The 21,712-nt window shown below is 35.9% G+C and overlaps 1 protein-coding gene across 1 annotated transcript; it reads right to left on the reverse strand.

The window, feature by feature from the left end:
• Positions 1-1,829: 1,829 nt before the first annotated feature.
• XIAP (X-linked inhibitor of apoptosis) lies at positions 1,830-12,765 on the reverse strand. Its single transcript, XM_054388484.1, has 7 exons — positions 12,737-12,765; positions 10,055-10,961; positions 8,710-8,809; positions 6,794-6,872; positions 6,145-6,175; positions 4,576-4,800; positions 1,830-3,197 (listed from the first exon to the last, which is right to left on the reverse strand). Exons 2-7 carry the CDS (start codon positions 10,926-10,928, stop codon positions 3,004-3,006), a joined length of 1,503 nt encoding a protein of 500 aa, XP_054244459.1. The 5' UTR covers positions 10,929-10,961; positions 12,737-12,765; the 3' UTR covers positions 1,830-3,003.
• Positions 12,766-21,712: the final 8,947 nt, after the last annotated feature.

A 21,712-nucleotide genomic window follows, 5' to 3' on the forward strand; every position in this document is an offset into this window, starting at 1 on the left:
ACTCTCTTCTTTAAAATAAAAATCTGTAATAACTGAAAATCTTTTTATTTTTCTATGAGCTTTGAATCAAGTTCTGAAACAAATTTTAAAAGACATGGACAACAAAGTATGTATAAGAGACTGAAGCAGCAGCTACCAGTATGGTAAGTAAATTCAAGGCAGGAAGAAAAAGCTAAATCATAACAACAAAAAAACCCTGATTTATGTGTTTTTAGCTTCTGTTCCTAAGTTAGGCATCCAATTTCCATGTTGCCTAAACAAAACAGTTCCACAACACATTATTTAAAAGTCTTGTATATTTCTCATGGATCTAGAGCAGCAAACAGTTCTGCTGTTGCAAGTAAAATGGAAGAAAGATTTTTACACAGAAGCTCCTAGAAGAGAGTAACTGAATACTGATACTTAAGCATGTTCCATGGCTCTTCATCCCAGGTAACACTTCTATAAAAAACAACTCCCAAGGTACCTTTGTGCTACTACTAACCTCCTGCTCCAAGAACCTGAGCTTCTATTCCCTTTATTCACATTGTTCATTTCTGTCTCTAAATTTAAACACTTAGCCCAGTATCACTGTCCATGGAATTGCTTATTTTTTCAAGATATTGAAAATGCAAGTAATTTGAAAAAATATCTTCCTAATTCAAGCTGTCAAAATTTGATTAGTATGCTAATTTTTTACTATTTACTCTGAATAGAACTATGAATATAGTTTTTTAAAAAGCCACTAAACCCACAGAGCAGTTATTCTGTCATATCACTAGCAGGCTTATAAGACTTCAATGTTCCTAAGTGATTAACATTTATCAAAAGTTGCAATAAGGGATACCTTATAACTAACAAGTCAACAAGCTTTAACATGAAGCATTTTTGCTATTTGCTTGCACATTACTTGAACAATGTGCTTGCTCTCCGTTTCAGATTAGAAGGTACTTTCTGTGACCTACTTAGACTCCTCTTGGGACAGTTTACATACTATACTTGCATCCAAAACCATCTCCTTACTGGGATTTAGTTTTGTAACAGTCCTAAGTAAAATTTGTCCAATCTCTTTCCCAGACGGGTTTTGTGGAGCCTCATGCCAAGTTCTGCAGCCAGTAAGTTGGATCCAGCTCACCCAGATAGTCTCTCTCACATGACTTAAGTCAAGGTTAGGTAACAAACCATCTGCTTAAGCAAGTCAGCATAACGTGGTTTGCAACGTTAACTAAACATGCTATTTCAGGCAAGATACACCAGCTCCTAGGCAAACACCCCTTTGACTTCCCTCAAAAAGTACAGGAAACCCTCCCTGTAAGTGAAAATGGGAGCTAGGAACAAGCCCGTCAGAACTGCCAGTCCCTATCTGTCCTCAAAAATCCCCATATGCACTGAACTCTTCATAAAGGCAAAAAACCTTTCTGTGCTGAATTCTTTATGAATTTCTAGTCATTGTATATTCCCAAGAACCAAATGATAATTTATTTTAAAAAATTTAAAAAGCAAAAGCTCACGTATTTTAATTTTATAATTAACTTTATTTTATGCAAACAATATATTTTATTTCCTCTCCAGTTATTTGTTATCCTTAACATTCAGGTTAAATTAGTAACAGTTCAGTTACAAAACAAACAAGAAAGCAGAAAGCAACCTACTGTTGTGATTTTTTTTTTTTTAATTAAAGTGAGAATCAAATACACTGAGTTGCACTTAATTTTAAACATTCATAACATTACACCAGCATATAACCACAGCACATATTTATAAAAATAGAAAGTAGACATGAAATTTCTCTGTACTGGATTTAAAACTTTTATGTGAAAAACTATATTCTGTATATATTCTATATATTCCAAATCTCTTAGTATTTAGGACTCAAAGATAAAAATATATACAGAGACCATTTTAGCTTCACAGAGTGAAGTCACATAATTAAGCAGAGTGATCATAAACCAGCTGTACTTAAATACAGAGCTATGATACTTTAATTGGAGATTTAAGGATCAGTCCAGTAGGAAATAGTTTAAGAATTTTAAGTTGACAGTCACTAGTATAGTTAACTTTTTAATTTAAATAGTGTAAATTGGTAAAAACAAAAGTAAAAGATTTCTAACTCTACTGGTGAATTTAAAAAAAAAAAAAAGGAAGAAACCCCCCCACATTTTCATAAGAACATAATTTAATCTTCTCTTATTAAAAATTAGACAAACAGGCACTGCAAAAGTAGCAGCACATAAATGATTAGGATAATGCTGAAGATTACAAAAACACAAGAAAAAGAACTCAAACAATGAACACTTTTCTGTGTAGAGGGCAATTTTAAAATGAGACTGCTCCTTTCATGAAGGGCACAAGGTATGTACAATCTTGTTTCTGTTGAGTTCTCTTTTAAAGGAACAAAATTAATGTGCATTTTATATGCAGAGGAAATTTATGTGCAAAATGGATAGATCAAACTAGTTTACAGAAGCCAAATTATAGATCTGAACCAGAAAAAATAAATGGGAAGACAGGATTTCTATATCAAGACTGACAAACTTACAAAGTAGCAGCAGCAAACAAGGTGAAATCTTGCAACAGGAGGTTTACACATACTCTCTGAATTATGTCACAAGCAAAAGTACAGAAATAAGATAATTTACAAAACATCTTTGAGAAGCTAAAATCTCAGCTATAATGTACATGTATATAATAATTTAACCTCACTTATTTACAGATTATATTTAGGGCCAGACTTCTTTATACAACTGTATTTGCATAAACTTCAACCTACCAAAGTCAAGCAAAGCAATGATCACATAAATAAAGCTTTGCATTACTTGGGCTTTCCCACATCAGGTCCATGAATTGAAGTTACAGAATGTACATATTTGCCTTTCAGTGCTGATTTTTTGTGTACAAAATGTGAGGAAAATGTTTTGGAAAATGTTCAACTGTATGTCAAGTTTGACAGCAGAAAAATCCAAATCCTGCCATATGATTACAGTAAAGAAATAAATGTTTGCCTCCACAGTGCTGTATAGTTCACTAATACATAAAAACTTCCTGTTTTTTCATAATATTTGATCGACACAGAGGGCAGTCATCAAATGGTTCAGCACATTCCTTACAGGCAACTAAGTGACCACAAGGAATAAGGACAACTGATACATCTTTAGCCATACAGATTTTGCAAAGCTTTTCTTCCTGCAAGCGTCTTAACTTCTCCTCAGTACTGAGATCTAGGAAAAATAAACACAAAAAAAGAAGTTAACATACTTAGTACCGTTGTATCTTTCTCTTTTTCTTTTTTATACATAATTTAAAGGCCACATCTTTAAAAACAAACAAAATAATTATAAAAGGTAGGAAAACAAGCTGCAGCATGGAATCCTCTTCCCTCCCTCCCGCCTCCACCTGCTCTCCGCTGTCGCCATCTCAGGATATCTTCCCGGCCAATGCAAGCAGGGAATTCAACTACCTATATTTAGAAGAACTTGAAATATCTATAGAATTTAGGATATGCATATTTCAATCAGGAACTATTCTTTTCACAGACCTTCCATTGGCAGCTTTCCTTACATTTGTACAGAAGATGAAAGAAAGGCTCATTTATACTGGTTAAGTAATTTGGAACCTTTTAGTTTTTTTAATAAAGAGTTTCCTCAGTGAAAAGAATGAGGATGTGATTTCCTTCCCTGCCTCCATTTTCTAAATGCCCATACCTCAAAAGCTTAAGATTTGTAGCACAGAAAGCACCAGTTTTGCATGTGAGCTCTTTGTTATTTCAGCATGCCCCAGCTGAAACTGCGAACTTTAAGTGCCTTCCCCCACCAGTTGGGGAAAGCTCTGCACAGCCGACCACAAAAATAATGTCCATCTTCATTGCAAGTTCATTTTCCCCCACATCCATTAAAAATCTTACTGAAGTAGCAGGCTGGCAAGATCTCTGCTGATCCTGCCAGCCAGATGGTTTTTTGCTCCCTGTGAATTCATCCATATGTTTATCTTAAAGTATGTGTCCAGAGTTACAAGTCTTGGGTTTGGTCTATTTGCAGTGTACCACAATGGCTTTCTGAGTACAACTTTGCATGCCCCAGCATAGCTGGATAACGAATAATTGAAACATCATCTAGAAGTATGCTTTTTTGTATTGGCCAGAAGGAAATTGCGTGTATTCCCTGCAAAATTTTATACTGAAAGATAAACAGTCCCATAGTAGAATTTTTAATTTCAAGCATACTGAATATTTGAAGATATATTGCTGCATCTATTTCATTTAGCCACCAGAGCTCCCACAATCACTGCCACAATACTTTTGGTTTTATAGTTACCGTGTATAACCTTTCCCAGTAGCACACTAGACCAGTGTTTCACTTTTGAGGTATTAATACTACTTTTTTTATATATGATATTTTACAAATGCCGCTGCACTCAAATATTTTAACACCCTCTTTGTTCAGCTTTCTTTTTTTTTTTTACATCCAAAACTAAATCTCCTGAATTTTAAGTCGCAATACTATATCTCCACCTTACGAAAGGCTTGGATCAGAGTGCAGAATAAACATATAACAGTAAGATATACTTCACAGACTAAAAAGCTGATATGAAAGTACACACAGAGGTTTTGCAATTGAATAAGATCATCTTGCTGAACTGGGATTTCACGTGTTTCTTCTTCCCTTGTGTTTTCTTTCTGAGCACTTAAGTCTGCTACCAGATCCTCAACAGATGTGTGACTTTCTCCAGACATCTGCAATCTCTTTTCCATGGTGTTTCTAATCTCAGACAAACTGAAACCCATGTCTATGGCACTTTGTACCAAAGGATTCTGTAAGAGATCATCTAAAACAAGACATTAAAAAACAAAACAAAACAATTTAGCAAGGACGAATCCAATTATTAGTCAGTATTCACTACAGTACTCTAAAACACCTTTGCAAATATCTATCCAAAGGAACCACATTTCCAATTTGAGAATTTTGCTAATTATAAAAACTTCATTGCCAAAACACCCAAAACTGCAGACTTGAGACATCTTCCATCTTAGCTTTCCCTGTCTGCATCTATATATAAAATAGAAATCCTCCAAGGTTTGCTATTCAAATGAAGTACTTCAATTTCTTTTAAAAAGGCCTTATATAAGAAACATCACTACTGTACTTGAATCTTAACTGAAATTAATCCAAAATTCCAAGGCACAATAGATATGTAAGTATTTCGTAACATTACATTAAATTTAGTTCAGTTTCAGGAAATAAACAAAATAATCATAATTACATTGACAGAAACCAATAAAGGATTTAAATTTACAAAACCAAAATACAGCACAATCAGCAAGCAAGTCTATCTGTGGTAAGACACATCACTCTTTTGGGAAACCATTTTTCAGTTTGTTGGCCCCTCCCCCCCCCCCTTTGCAATACAAATTTTTGGTAATTTGTTAGCAGTGTACCTTATTTGCAGTTCTTCTATTAGATGCAAATGACTAATTTATTCCTAACAAGATTGTTCAAAGAGCAAAAATTCTAACCTAATTCTCACTCAAATACCTGAGCAGCATGTGAGATTTCTAAAACAGGGTTTGTATAACCACTCTGATTAGCAACAGCTATCATTCCCTTGGATGAAGCTCCTTGATTGTCTTCCTAGTACCCCTTTAACTCTCTTGTGTTTTTATTCCTTGGTATTTGTAAAACACATTGCAGGAATGTGTAACACTGGAACACATACTGAGCTGTTTAAGCTTTCTCTGCTTCCTCGTCCTTTCCATTTAACAGACCACTTCTTCCTGCCTCATGAAAAGCAACAATGGTTGTTTCAGTTCAGTATTCTTAAACATTCATCCCACAGCACTATTAATTCATTACTTGATGCATACCTACTAGCTATAAAAATAAGACTACATCCTATATGTACTTTGTTCAAATACTTACAATCTTCACTTTACAATATTTATCCAACCATGATTAGGTTTCCCCTAACAGAAATAAAATTCATTCCACGGTTCTTTAGAAGCAATGGACAAGTATCATCCAATAATGTGCCTGTCATGCTTTCTTTAAAAACATAATAAGGTTATTTTTAAAATTAACCATTTCCTTTACTATCATGTGAATATGGATATTGCAAAACAGGGAGAGTGGGGGTGTTTGTGTGTTTGGTTTGGTTTTTTTTCTAAACAGGTACCTTTAGGAAGCATCCCTTCAGCAGCTTCTGGCTGAAATATAAACAGACAAAATTACAGTTCTGGAGAATGTAAAAGGAAACCTATACAGCTACAAGGCAGAAAATAACTATTCCATTTCCGTTATTTTACTGACTAAACCAATTAAATCTGCTCTGAGTAATTTCAAAGGGATCAGTGTGATGTCTCTAATATTGTTTTAAATTTTCACGTTAACCCATCTTCACTGCAATCCTATGTACACAATTCTTAGTGTATCAAAGAGTTCTAAAATAACATTAGTTTTATGTGTTAGTGACTGCACACAGCTTTAATAATGCTCTACTAACATGAAGAATTATCTACTATACTTTATATAAAGGAATAATTGTAAATCTTAGGTTCCCATGTCATAAAAAAATCCAGCAGTTGGTCAGTACCAAATGTACAGCATTTACAGGATGCCTGACACCTGTGATCCATAACCCAGTTGAGGAGACCTGATCTACAAACTTGGAATGACAGATCTACAAACCTGGAATGACAGAACCAAAACATACTTTGATGTCTTTTACTTTCTGTCACTGAAACAGCAGCAGGACGACTAAATCACATGCAGATAATAGAAGACTGTTTTCTATTTTAACAAAATTATATAAGCAAGACACTTACTGTTGAATCCCTACATCCATCTCTTAAGTGGACATTATTTATAAATTCTATCCCCTTTTCATTTCTCACAAAGCTGCACCTATAAATGAAAACATTGAGTTAAAATAAAACTGCCTAAGCAGCAAACAAAAATCGACTATGAACTTTGGAAAGCTTCTTTACATTTCCTATATGATACAGAATGTTTGCTTTTGAAATCTAAATGTTTAGTCAACATCAGTAATGGTGTTTAAACAGGCCTAAAAACACAATCACTTCATCAGTACTTACGTGTTTCACATTTTTGGTGAAACAGAAAGGTAAGACTTGTTGGCTGTGACAAGCTGATGCCATAAATTTATCTAACTGAAGACTCAAACAAAACCCAAACATTATGTTAAGGTGTTGGTTCTTTTAGTCTTTTACAATCAAAGAAAAGCAGTAACTGGTCAGATAGGTGCCATACCTGCTTGCTTTCACTATTTTCCAATCAGTCCTAGCTGCTGGGCAGTTCTTCCCTACCAGAAGATTTAGGGAACGCCCTAACTCAACAATAGTTCTCTACCTTCAGCAGTTATTTGATCATCATGGTGTGCTGTTGATGGACACAGCATGCTGTGAGACTGACATGCTGCCACTGAGACTGATGTGCAGACATAAACTCCAGATAGGAGTTAATAATCTGAGAGGAAATAATCAAATCTCACATAATTTAATCAAACTAAAACTAAATCAAACCCACAATAAGAAGTGCAATGTAGCAAGAGAATGTGTCCTACCCATTCACTACACCAAGTCAAAACTTGGAATGGCACCTCTTTCAAGTGGCAGAAACTAATAATTAACAACTGCCTGTACCACTATTGGAAAAAATAAAAATCAGCTAATGCAGAAATACTCACTTCCCACAAGCCTTTTGCCACAGAAAACAAATCTGGTCGCTAACATATGAAAGCCATTGATTTTATCAGTTATACAAGTAACTAAGGGTATGTACTTGAGATAGCTTTTACTGACCTGTAAGGAACAATCAGTCATATACTACTCTTCCTTTCCCCAAGACAGATTTTAGACAAAACTGGCAATCTTTCTAAAAACTACGTCTAGGTCCGGAAGCTTCAATCCTGTAAAATTACGTAGAAGTACATTTTGAATTCAATACCACTACTGAATTCTTCAGGATTGTGTGCACATTGACAGAAGTTTTGTACCCTACAAAGGTTACAAACTTTGCCATGTATTAAAGCAACAATCATAATGTAGTGCTTGGATAATGAAGAAAAAAAAAATTGGATAGTATTCACAAAACTTCCTGATTCTGCTAGCTGAGACATCAGTTAAGTCCAGACACAGAAATCTTCTCTTCCCCTTAATTCTTACAAGCTGGCACACAAACAACACTGACTTAAAAGTAAAGATATGTCAGAAGGTACAATTTCAGGGCAACATTTCCAGCTATCACCTCTAACAACGTGGGTGGGCCCTCAGCCTCTTTTCTCCTTCCTAGACACTTTAGAAGAATCCCCTCTTACCTCTCAAAGAAGACATTAACCTAATGTCCTTTTTTGAGGCCTCCAACACAACATTAAAGCACATGTTGATGATTATATATATAGTAGTGTGACTACAGAAGGCAGAACATACAGAATAAGGACTCCATGCCAAAAAATCCTTAAAATCTTTCAAAGAAAAAATATGAACCATAGAAGATAACTGACATTCGCTTGGTGACTACATGACAAAAATTAAGAAGGAAGTGGAGAAGGAAGTGGAGGAGGACAGTTAAAAAAAAAAAATCAGTTATTTTCACAAATCTAAACCATGTTAAGTCATAGTGAACCTTCTGAAACACTTATTAGCATGTTCTGTCATTAAAACATAGTGTACTGTAAACAAGACTCAGACACGCAACAAGAAAACAGCAAAAAATACCTTACCCAGGAAACCATTTGGCATGTTGATCCCATGGGTCTTCATTTTCCTTCCATTCTTGCAGTCCTCCACCACAGTGGAAGCACACAACATGATCACCATTACCTGAGGAAAGATGTGAGACTGAGGTTACATACTTGTAGTATATATAACTATATATACCATATATATACTATATACACCATATATTACTATATACATATACGCACACACTATATACTATATATAACATTTTCAACTAGAAGCTACATTATCAATATTCATTTTATTGATTAGCAACTGTAACTAAAAATAACTCCATTTTAAAGGATGACATAATAAGTATGATTTGAAACAAATGTTCAGGAGAGACTTGAATTTAAAAAAATTCAGAATAAGAATCATGTGAAATATTTCTGAATTTTACTTTGGCAAGTGATTTTACAGATAAAATGTATAAAATACAGCTCTCATTGGCTGTCTGAAGTTAGGTATTTTTAGGAATCCAAGAAGAAGTCAATAAAAACAGTTCTGCAGGACACAAATATAGCCCATATATCACCAATTCGAAAAACGTATCAAAGGTTTTATTTGTGGCCACAAGTAAAACAAACGGAGTCAAATTAAAAAGTTCTTCTGAGAGCTACAAAGAGAAGCCAGTTAAGAGGACAGCAAGAAATTACCCCAGATAATCTCCTTTTCTTTGTGACCCAATACTAGCAAAACTTTGCACTTCTACAGCACCTCTCAGTACAGAATTTCCAAGAGCTTTAAGGTACTGTGTGATTCAATCTAATTGGGAAACCAATGCACAAAGACATGGGAGTCTCACTCAAGTCAAACACCACATGTAGAGAGTAAAAGCTCTTCCACCGGAGTAACTACCTTCACAGAGCTTTTACAACAGGTAGTACTGGCATTTGCTAGCTTCAGGTGCCTGAATGATACGACAATACAAACACATTAGCTAAATAAAACGGCACACAACTTGCACTATGTTTTTCCTAGGCTTCTGTGCAGGCTGCAAGCCCACTGATTAGACCTCAGGTAGGTATCCAGAGGACAGCACTTAATTTAAGTAGTATTAACTTCAATGGTTGTCATTGTTAAAGATGCATTATGAGGGTTTAGGCAGGCAAGGAAAACACACCGACATTTTACTGCAAAACAATAGACCAACTTTATATTTTGCTATTAAAAAATATAATGTATAACAATTTACAGAAAAACTATGAGATGTAGTTTAGAGAGTAAAGAAATTCTGGCAGATCGTTTCATATTAGAATAACAAAATGCCTATTTTTGTCAGAATGAGACACTCATATAAAATTTCTTTGTAAGAGGTATCAACCGTTTTACGGTTTGGCTTACCTACGCTATAGAATCCAGCTTCAGCAAGTTGCTCCTTGTCAACAGGATATATCCAAGTTAAAAATGTTTGTAAACGTCTTCCAAATTTTGCCATAGATGGATTCCTTGGATGCTGTGCATTGTTCAGACCACCTCTCCCAAGCTCAGCAGGAATGGATTCACTTGGAACATTTCCAACATCCCGGCCCAGGACAAAAAGGCACTTGGGAAAATGCCTCTTGTGTTCTGACCAAGCTCTGTCATCGGGTTCCCACTGTTTCAACTTTCCACCACAACAAAAACATGCCACTTCATCACCAACACCTGTATAATAAAATCCAGCATTAGCTAATTCCTTTGGGGTCAACTGGCTGTTGAGAGGCCAGTTGTGAAAAGAATTTAATCTTGTCTCTTCACTGCACATAGTGGGGTTTTTTGGATACAAACTATCTGACATATCCACAACCTGCCTAGTTCTCAAAAGGTAATCTGCTTCCACATCAGAAGAGTCATCCAAAGTACACGGGAGGGCTGGATTGCTGGAACCATTTTCAGTTCTGTGCTGGTAGTTCTGGGCAAGAGAATGTATGTTATTTTCCAGAAAAGTAGATTCAATAATAAATTTGCAATTTGGAGAAAGGTTTTTGTGTCTCTCAACTGCAGAATCCCCAGGCAACCATCCTTCAATAGTTGTATGGCAATTGAAGCACTTCACTTTGTCACCTTCTCCAGTATAAACAAAGCCAGCTTGTGCTAGTGCTGATGCTGACACTGGACAGTCAAGAGGAAATTCAACAAAAGTTCCTAGTCGGTAGTGTTCCTGTGCCCATTCCTGGTCACTGTCAGTGTCTGAAGTGGCAGAAGCTTCCAAGTTATCTGGGCCATTACACGTCATCTCTTCATAAGCAGAGCTCTCCTGTCTTATTTCCTAAACAAAGAATAAGTGTTTTAATTTCAGAGAGAGAAGAATGGATCACACCCACATGCAAGCTTGGAAACTGGCTAAGTTAAACTATCCAGCCTTTATGTATTAAAATAACACCGCTTCCCCTTCTCTCCCATGCTGCCCTTGCCTGCCTTCCCTGCCATGCAGAGGCAAACACCAGAATGTTAAAAACAACAACAAAAATCCATAAAGAAAGGCAGGACAATAAAAATTTACCTGGAAAGCACACAAATTTACACATTTATAGCTTTAAAAGCAGTTCTACCTCCTAATAAACAAATGCTACAAGAATGAAACCAACAAAATATTTAACAAAAGCTCTGGGCAAAACCCTGCCAAAAGGTTTCTGAACCTGAAATACAAAGTTACTGCATTTTACACACCGATCTAAGCCAAACCAGATTTGCAAGATTTTACAGCCCACTCCCAAATGCAAGCCATGACTACCATTTCCTTTACAGATGGGTATCAACTAGTAAAACCATCAAAAAGAAACACAGATTTGGACTTGTTTTATATTGTAAAGGTGTACATCCCAGTTTTCTTTTTAGCAAAGCATCTCATGAAATAAACTGTAAGATGTTTCCATGGGGTAATTATACCAAAGTGCTGTGCTCTGCTTTCAACATCAGCATCTTGAGCTGCTCAGCACAAGCATGAGGTGGAGAGGCTGAGCACATACTTAGAGGTTGTCTTGCTTCCCCTTGTCCACTTTCCAGACCCATCACTTTCTAGAATGCTCTTTATGCTTCTAGTTAATAAAAATGCAGTTCAGGTTTTCTATGGTAAGAATTCTGTATTGATTAAGAATTCTGCAGGAAGAAGTTTACTCGTCTCATATTTTTTCATCTTTAATTCAAACTTCAGCGATTACCCTTTTGCACAATGGCTATGTATTTATGCTGTACTGCTGGCTCTCTGATCATCCTGTGTTCCTGATAGAAGCCCTATAAAGGGGTGTAAAAACTATTTTTAGTCCTGGTTTAGCTGTTATTAATCTACGTCTGCTAAAATATATAATTTTGTTCTTGAAACTGCTTTTAGACACCTTTGCAGAACTGCTGTCCTTATCCCATCATTGATACAATCTTATGTTGCAATTAGAGTACTTCATGTGGCTAAGTGGGAAGATTTTTTTTCCTCAAATGAACAATTAGAAACTACAAGATCTTATGGTAGACCAATTTGGAAGGAAAGGCTTGGGTGGGGTCCAATACCTGTTTTGTCAAACACACTATTAAAAAGGTAATACCTTGACAAAGAGCAATATGATACACATTATAAGCTACTTTTTTCATCATTAAATAAATCACCACATAACAGAGGAGGTAACAGCGAAGTATTCCATCTGAGAAAGCAAGTTTTCATGTGATGAATTTGTGGATTAAGCTTTTTTCTATTTTTCATTTTCCTAAGTGCTTCACTTTGCTACCTAATGGATTATTTTCTGGTTTTCTTTGTGACCCTTTAAAGAATACCCAGATACTTCTTTCCATAGAAGACCTGTCACCTACAGCATTGGTCAAGAAAGGCAGAGAATGAGTTCATAGTTCTGTAATTCTCTGACCTTGCTCTTTGTAACCAGCATCAAAAGTGAAAGAATTCCATGCGGGTGATTGCTTGGTTGTGTAATTTTTATGACTACTCCCACTGATATGAGGCAGACTTGTATTTGTTATCAGAACAGTTAGAAAACATGTGTTCCTATCTTGGTTTTTGAAGTATGAATATGGGTTTTATTTCAGGCTTCTATGTACCTGTGATACTGCTTCTGTATCTGTTGCTATCTTCTCAGGGTGGGTGAGACAGCTGCAGGGAGCTGGAGAGTTTCAGGAAGTCTAATTTATGTCAGATGCAGAATTTCCTAGGAGAGAGGAGAGCAACTAAAACAAGATTTGCAGCTCCAGCCTTGTTACCATCTTCCTTCTTTTTGCCACCTTCTGATTTTTAATTCTAAGATTTTGTATTGCCCCCTTTGGATCCCCTGAAGTTTCCCCAGTCATAAGTCCCTTGCTAATTTTAGTAAAATATTTGAATTTCAGACATTCCCTGATCTCAGACTCTTCCAACTTTGGAATGAATTTTAATTTGGATTTCTTAGCCAAAGGATAAGATTTTAAAGTATTTTCTTTTTTGATCATAGCTTTGGAGTTGTGCCTTTGTAAACTATATTCTCTCCTGAAGGTTCTGTGAAAAGTAAAATCTTTGATTTTTCTGCCACCAGCAATGCAAATACTGGGATTTGTTCTAAAGATGGATGGAAAGTAGGAATGAAACCAGTATCTGCTTTGATTTATCTATTACTAGACTTGGTCTGATTGGATACAAACTTTTTTGAGAAAAACTACTGTACCCTTTGCATTTTCGTGATTCAGGGCTTAACAGTGCACAGTCCTTTACAACTTTTTATGTCTTGTAGCATGTAGTCTGTCTTGTGGAGTTCTAATCAAAAATATACTGAATGTGACAACTGAAAACGAGGCTCCAGAAATATCAAGATTTTTGAATACCAAAAAAGTAGCTCCATATAAGGGTTGAAAGTGTGGTAATACTGAAGATGATGTGCCACAAAGCTTGAATTGAATGTCACTTTTATTGCAGAAAATGTATAATGGAGCAACACTTATCTTGTAGCTTGATGTCCTCCTTCTGCTATGTTTTGGAAGGTTTCTTATTGAATAAGGAGGCAAGCAGAGTGTTTTCAACAGGTGCAACTTTCATATTTAACTTTTGGTACAATGATGTAATTAGAATTAATCCAAAAGTCATCCCAATTTCCCCCCAAAATTAAAAGTAAAATAGAGACTATAATTCCAGAGAGATTTCCAATTTTACAAGATGATTTGTGTGCATGTATATGCACGTGTATGTATATACATGTATTCACCTCATTCTTTAGTATCAAAACATACTTTCTGGTATCACTAGCAGGAATCATGATGCTGTTTCTGCATGAGGCTGCAGTTAAATGAATGTGACACTGGTGTGGTTGGGAGGATTCAGAAGATTCAGCAGTTACAATGAAGAATTAATTGGGTTGCCGTAGCTGAAGTTCCATATCATTGCCTCCTTGAAGAAAGATGCCTCTTTTTCATCAATTTTAAGTTTAAATGATTTGTGAAAGGATGGAGCACCAAAAGTTGGAGCACAGTTTATACTCTAGAAAACCAATGCATCACAGGGCACTGCAAATTTTGATAGACATTTTTTGCTATTGGCTTTTCTGCTTAATATACTCCCACTGACTGCATAATTTTTTATTTCTTTACCAAAAGAGCACTAACTCAACTTTTAGGGTTACATTTCTATAGTAGTACGCTTTACATTCACAGGTTTAAGCTTCTATTTGTTTATTTGTCTTGTCTGCTTTATAGTTGTCAGAAGTAGCTTGTCATCTCTCCTGTTGGGAGGGTAGGAACTGCTTAGCTTGCATAGCCCCCAGAACATATCGGAAGACTTTGATGAATGGAAGCGTACTTCCAGTTGCATTAAGCTGTGCTCTATCAGAGGAAAAAGTTCTGAAATTTAATTCAGCTTCTCAAGAAAGAACATAAAGCTAAATCAAATTTCTGTTAATAATATATGAATTAGATGTTTTAAAGTTAAAACATGACAATTATATATCACTTGAATTGTGCATCTGAAATGTAAGTGTACAAAATAAAAATGAAAGATCTTTAAAAAAATATTACCACCGTCGTATGGTAGTGTTTGTAGTACTGAATTTGAAATGTATTTTCACAGTGATTTGTCTAAGAAGCCTTTTATGAGAGAGCGAACACTAGAATAAATAAGATACTGGTAGGAGCTATGGAAACAGGATGGAAAAGGACCTAGGCTAATTTTCCAAAGTGCTGGGAGGGAAAAAAAAAAGGCAAACTAGTGATGTAAAAATTATTTTTTGTCTGTGGTTTGCCTGAGAGAATATTTACAGAATCTCAATAAGTTTAAGTGGTCCAATTCAAGCAAACATCAAAAATGGATAGTTAAATCATACACAGAACTCTGTATGATTTACAGGAGTACAATGCCTTTCTTGAAAAATGTTTCATTATATTTCTTCTTATGCCACGAATAAAACATTATTCTTACTGGAACTGCCAGAGCAACTTGAGATGGTTAGGATTGCTCCTTCATTTTTTATAGCTTTGTTTTGGTGGGGGCTTATTTTAAGTTTTGTGCTCTTGGTGTTGGCTGTCCTGGTCTCTCCTTTTATCTTTGGACTCTGTTTTCTCAGTACACGTGAAGTGTGGGGTTTGGCAAGTTTGGTGTGGGGGTTTTTTTGTTTGTTTTTGTTGGTTGGTTTTGTTTGTGTTTTTTGTTTGTTTTGGGGCTTTTTTTGGGTGTTTGGGTTTTGGGTTTTTGTGTGTGGTTGTTTTGGTGGGTGGTTGGTTTTTTTTTGGGGGGAGGTTGATTCCTCCCCCTACACACACCTTATTTTTAGGTACTGTCATCTGTAGGCAATTTATTTCAGTGGCAGCAGCTGTCAGAACTAAGCCTTCGCTTTAGATCTTGCGAGTTCATCCAAAAAATTTTTTTCTATGCCATAGGCAGATGCAAATTTCCCCACTCTTACTGAGAGCACTGACATGAATCTATTGTTGTTTATTGCTCTGTTCCATACCCATAAGACTTCTTCATGAAGAAAAACATGACATGAAAATCATTCTCTAAATGGTATTTTTCTATTGGCCTGGTTATATTTATTTCTAAGGTGGAGAGATGTAAAAGTCTTTGTGGCTAGAGTCAGGATTTAGGAGGATCTAACAGCCCACTATAGCCTTGAGCTGCTGACTGGCTTCCTATGATGATAAACCCTGATGGAAAGCTAAGTAGGACCTGTGTGAAAAACAGACAAATGCAGCTGAGCTGATGGGTTTATGTAAGCTTTGGTGCTGAATCAGAAGGCATTGTGTAGATACATACCCTCTTTATACAATAAAGTAAAAAAAAAAAATCAGATTTTTTTTTTTTAAATGGCTACTGATTATTACATGTAAATGTGCTAAGACTTGTAAACACTGTTTAAATCAACCTCTCTGTTCCTTTATGGTTTTAATCTTTATAAATAACACTTTCGGTTAGCAGCTTGTACCTTCTTTGATCTAATTGTAGCTGAGCAGGCACGAAGTGAAATTCACTGAAGTGACATGTGCATAATCTGCGTGTCAGCTGGTACAGTATGTTCTGTTTGATATTTACTCAGTGCACTACACTCACATTTCAGAATTCAGTCAACAATAAACACTAATGTTGCTCTCATAGTGAGCATGTCAAGTAGAAGCTTCATGTTTACGTACCCTTTGGTCAGGAACATGGGGCTGTGAGAGTGGATTTCAGACTTGAAGGTTGCTGCCATGCTTCTCACGTGGAAGGTTTAAAAATATCTCCTTATAATGCCAATCTGTTTTAGGATTAAGGAAGGAAATAATCATCTCTAATAAAATATCCTTGAAAGAAAAAAGCGAGTTCCATGCTTTTCCTTTGAGGCATTTCAGATCTAGGTAATGCAGTGATGTATTTTTGCATAAAATCCTGCCTGTTAATATTTCTAAAGCTGAATTTAACATGTTTGCTTGCAAAATCACAGTGCACAATTGTGCATTTTGAGTAAGTTAGTATTGCTTCTCTGAAATTTTCTCTTTTTCTTCTAAATGTAACTAATAGACCAGAGAAGTTGGTACCTTAGGTTGAAAGTGGAAAGTGTCTTGCAACAAATATATTCAGATGTTTAAAACAAGGATTAAATCTGACTCAGCTTCTGGAAGTCTTTCAGGTTAAACTAGGCCTTATTTACTCACCAGATATATAAGAAGATACTTAATGCTTCAGTAGTAGCTCAAAAAATCTGACTGTTACAAATGAAGGTGAACTTTAAACATTTCTGGGCCTTCTACTTTTAACCCTTATGTGATTAATTAAATCTATGCAGAAAACCTCAACATACACACAACGTATGCTCTCTGAACTTGGGTTTGCTGGTGAAGTCTTGTTAGTAGTAGTTAATGAGATGTGGGGCATAATTAATTCTGTCTTTTAACGGCTTTTTTAACTTCATATATCATCATAATTATAGAGCATGGTCACTCTGTATCACAACAGGGGAGATCTTTGTGCCCGCAGTAAATTCCTGAGATAAGTGAGGCTTGAGCCTTGGTCTGTCTTTACCTCTGATTTCGCTAAGGACAGGGAGGGCAAATTGCAAAGAATGGCTGAGTAGATAATTTCTGATTTGCCACAGTTATTTTGTATGCAACAGATCAAAGACGAGATATAGAAGCTCTATTCTGATTTTTAAAGGAAATATAAACAACAAAGTTAGTGTAAAAAACTTAAACATGATGAGTTGTTTCCAGCTGAGTAAATTAGCAATAAAAGTATACTGCTATTCATACGTTGAAAGCATACGCATTTGTTTATTTTTTTCAGTGCAGTTTTGAAAAGGATTCTCTAAAGCATGTGAGGTAGTCTTTGCATACCTTCTTGTAGAAAGTCTTTTAGGCATACAGATAATAAAATTACTATGCAGCTGATGGTATTTCAGTAATGCAAATTATTTTATGAATGCATGTAGTTGTAAGGATGGTAGATCCATAAGGTCACTCAAAATCTTCACACAAACAGTCCTAAAGTGTTTAAATTAAGATATTTTAATGGAAATAAACATGAATTTCTAAACTTATAAAAATAGATTGTTTTCAATACACATGGGTATTAAAAAAAACATATATTAGGACAGCTTTCATATTACTACATTAGCTACTATTTATTTTATATTTTTTTTTCACCCTTCAGGGTCAAACCAAGCATACAGGACAGATTTATAGGTCAGTCAATACAATTTATTCAGAAGCTATTTTTAAATTTGCTAAAGCTTAACCAGAAAAATCATATTATGATTTCTAGTGTCATTACATTAGTCACAAACTGCCTTACAGAAGGAATTAAAGCTGGTGCTCAGAAGTAGTCTTGTGTTCTTGATTACCTGAAGCAAGCATGCTGGGTCTCTAAGGTCATCCTTTCTCAACCTGCTTGTGGGTTAATTGTCTTTGTCATCTTGGCAGAGGATTCAGCGTTCCTGCAGTGCATAGTCATTTTTATTTTCCCTTCCTCCTTCTGAACTTTAAAAAAAGTTTTGTCTTTTCTATGGAAGCTAAATCTGGTATCATAGGAGCAATTATTGTAATTGTAAGATCTGTGTTGACCTTACAGGAAGTATAAGCAATATTAATGCAGATGTTGAAGAAGATGAGTATTTGCCTGATGGCCTGCCTTTTAGAAGTGAGACCTGGAAATGGATACGTTTCAAGATTCCTATAGAAAATGCAGGGGGGAGACTTGTTCAAAATAATACATACTATATTCTTGCTTATATGCATTTATTTTTTGCTGATTGCTGAATTACTCATTATTCACTTGGGCAGTCTCATAGTAATGTAATTTAACACTTTATAAGGGAGAAGGTTTGAGATGTTTATCCGAACTAGCCTTTGTTTTACCCAAGACTTTCTAGGTCCAAAATATCACTACACTTGTCAGGACAAGAGATGAATTTTTACTGTGCTCAGCTTTCATACATCTTGGGATGAAGTGACTGTAAGTCTGTGGTTCTTGCGTAGGACCTGCAGAAACAAAGTTTTCTTTCATCCTCATAAAAGAAGGACTTGGAGTGCTTTTTGCAGCCTTCTGGCAAAGAAGGGCATAGGGTAGGGCTGGCAGTTGGTACTTACGCTGGAAAAGTGTAGGCAGGAATAGGAATGTGAGACAGGTGCTAAGGAGAATGGTGCTCCTTCAGGAAGACAAGGGAGGAAAAGCTGAGGTGACAACAGAGGCACAGGAATTTCTGACAGAGGGTAGGCAGGGCATGGAAAAGTGGAAACAGTCTGCTGGGCATGACTCTCCCCTCAAAAGAGACCAAATGGGAAAAGAAATTTGGTTCTAGGAGGTTGCCTTCATGTGTTAGCCACCAATGCTTCTGTTTGTCTCTATGCGGCTTCTAAAGCAACTTTTTTCCACATGCTTAGACATGGCTGTAACTGGTGACAGGAAAGACCTAGCCCAGAATTGCAAGTTCCATTTACACTCTCTCCTCAAGAGGGACCAAATGGGAAAAGAAATTTGGTGCTAGGAGGTTCTCTTCATGTGATAGGCCCCAATGATTTTGTTTGTCTCTGAGCGGCTAGTAAAGCAAATTTTTTCCACATGCTTAGACATGGCTGTAACTGGTGATAGGAAACAGCTAGCCAAGAATTGCAAGCTCCATTTAGATTCAATCGTCAAAATGGAACAAATGAAAAAAGTAATTTGATGCTAGGAGGTTCCCTTCATGTGATAGCCCCCAATGCTTTTGTTTGTCTCTGTGCTGCTTGTAAAGCAACTTTTTTCCACAGGCTTAGACATGGCTGTAACTGGTGACAGGAAAGAGCTAGCCCAGAATTGCAAGCTCCATTTAGACTCTCTCCTCAAAAGAGATCAAATGGGAAAAGAAATTTGGGGCTAGGAGGTTCCCTTCATGTGTTAGCCTCCAATGCTTTTGTTTGTCTCTGTGCGGAAAATATTCTAAAATAATATGAGGGTGGGTTTGAGATTACACAAAGGCAAGAGGTCAACAATTTTTTTTTTAAATTTATTTTATATTAACAACTACGTACATTCAGTTCATCTGGAAGTTTGTTCAGTTCTTCTGAAACATGATGGATTAAATTAAAACTGCCCACTTTTCATTATGAGGAACATTTTTAAATGCCAACTTTCTACAATTCTCTAGACAGTCAACAGATATTTTAGGAACTGCTACTAATTCATTACTGTGAAACAGATGCCAGCCAAAAAAATTAAATGCAGAACAGCCAGTTTATTACTGTGTGAATTAACTTTAGACTTTATATACCAAGTGTAAAAACTACTGGAGAACCACAGAATAATACACAGACCACTATAAACAAGGCAGAAGGAAGAAAACCAGAAAGATACGTAAGCACTTCTTGCAGGTGATCATAGCAAGATACACTTGCTAGGCCACAAATTAGTAAAATTCCTATTGTGCAAGTCTCAGCTGCAGGGAAGGAACAAAGGTAAGAACAGCAGACCAGCAGAGAAGAAGCCAGACAGCAAAAAAAAAAAGAAAGCATAGTTAGCATTAAATACTAGACATCAAGCCTTAGCACTAAATTTACACACAGTAAACACTTACTACCAGTGACAAGCTCTAAAGAAGCCTTTTAATCCTAGTAAGCAGTAACACAAGAAAGCAGAAAGTACTCCATCAAAACTGTTGTTCACACAGCTTTCTCGGAAAAGCTGAAAAAAATTCAACACCTAGGACACAGTTAAGGAAGTTATTGTGTCATTTTACCCGACTACAAAAACACCAATCCACAAAGGACACCTTAGGAGTTTAGGCCTAACAGAACGTCATCAAATTTCTCTGTAGCATTATACAAATAATCTCGTCTTCTCAAGCAAAATAGTTGTATGCCATTCTCTAGCAAACCATATAATGACCGACTACAAGTTACATTCTATAGCAACAAAGGTTTTATCATTTTTTACATGACAGTATTTCTGTATTTAATTCTGTACTACAACCCAATCGAGTATACATATTTCAGAACTGCAATCACAGTTGCTCTCCTCGCACACCCCAAAAGAACAGATCAGGGAGAAAATGATGATAGCTGAAAACCTGTAATAGTATAAATTGAGAATTTGAAATGATAAGAAGGTATCTTCACTTTACTTCCCCAAGAATCAATTTTCTTAAGTTTAAATAGAGGGGGGAAAAAATATCATTTTGCAGGGAAAAATACAATTCTCCAGCATTATTTCCAGAAGTACACACCATGATATTTTCACTTCCTCCAATAACCTTCAAGAAAGTGAAGTACTCATCAAGCGATTCACTTTACATATGAGGTGACTTCTTGGAGCAACACAGGCAGCAATTTCCAGCTCAAGAAATCTCCAGGTATTTGCCAGATTGATATTTACAACCCTCAAGCACCACCATAAAACGATGCCACTAAATGGTTCTCCTTTACCAAAACAATATTCCTGTTCAAAATGGAAGATAGTGTTTGTCAAGGGACAAAAGGGAAGTGACAAAATCTCTGATCGATTAACACAAAGTCTACACACAACAACGATTTCCTATCCCACGACAAAAAGAACAAATTTTAAGTGTTAATAAATATGATTCCCAAAATTTATATTAAAATAGCAGACTGAAAAAATACTATTTATTAAGATGTAAAAATAAATCACAACTTCGTTTCATATAATGTCCATCTCCAGCACAGTAGTAGAGTATGACAATAATTATTGTCATAAGCATGACAACACTAAAGATTTAAACCACCGGGGATGAAACACCATTTAATGTTCTCCTGTATCACATGGCCTGTAATGGGCACTATGACCTGCTACTTGTTAATAGTTCTCATGTAAGAAATATGAAGGCGAAACCCAAAAATTCTGTTCCATTTTCAGGAGCACACAAGACAAGAGGGGGAACAAACAACAGAAAGCACCTGTATTAAGTAACTTTTTTTAAAAATGGACTGATTGTTGTAAGGATAGAACTTCTATCTTCCCTGAGGAAATGAAGAAAACACATTTTGTCAAATCATTCATTGTCCAAAAATCCACCAACAATTCTGTCAGCAAGACTAACAACTATACAGAACTTCTACTGTAATGACAAATAAAGAAAAAAATTATGTGTGAAAACGGTC

This window comes from Indicator indicator, chromosome 17 (genome assembly GCF_027791375.1).
Source record: "Indicator indicator isolate 239-I01 chromosome 17, UM_Iind_1.1, whole genome shotgun sequence".
Classification (NCBI taxonomy): domain Eukaryota; kingdom Metazoa; phylum Chordata; class Aves; order Piciformes; family Indicatoridae; genus Indicator; species Indicator indicator.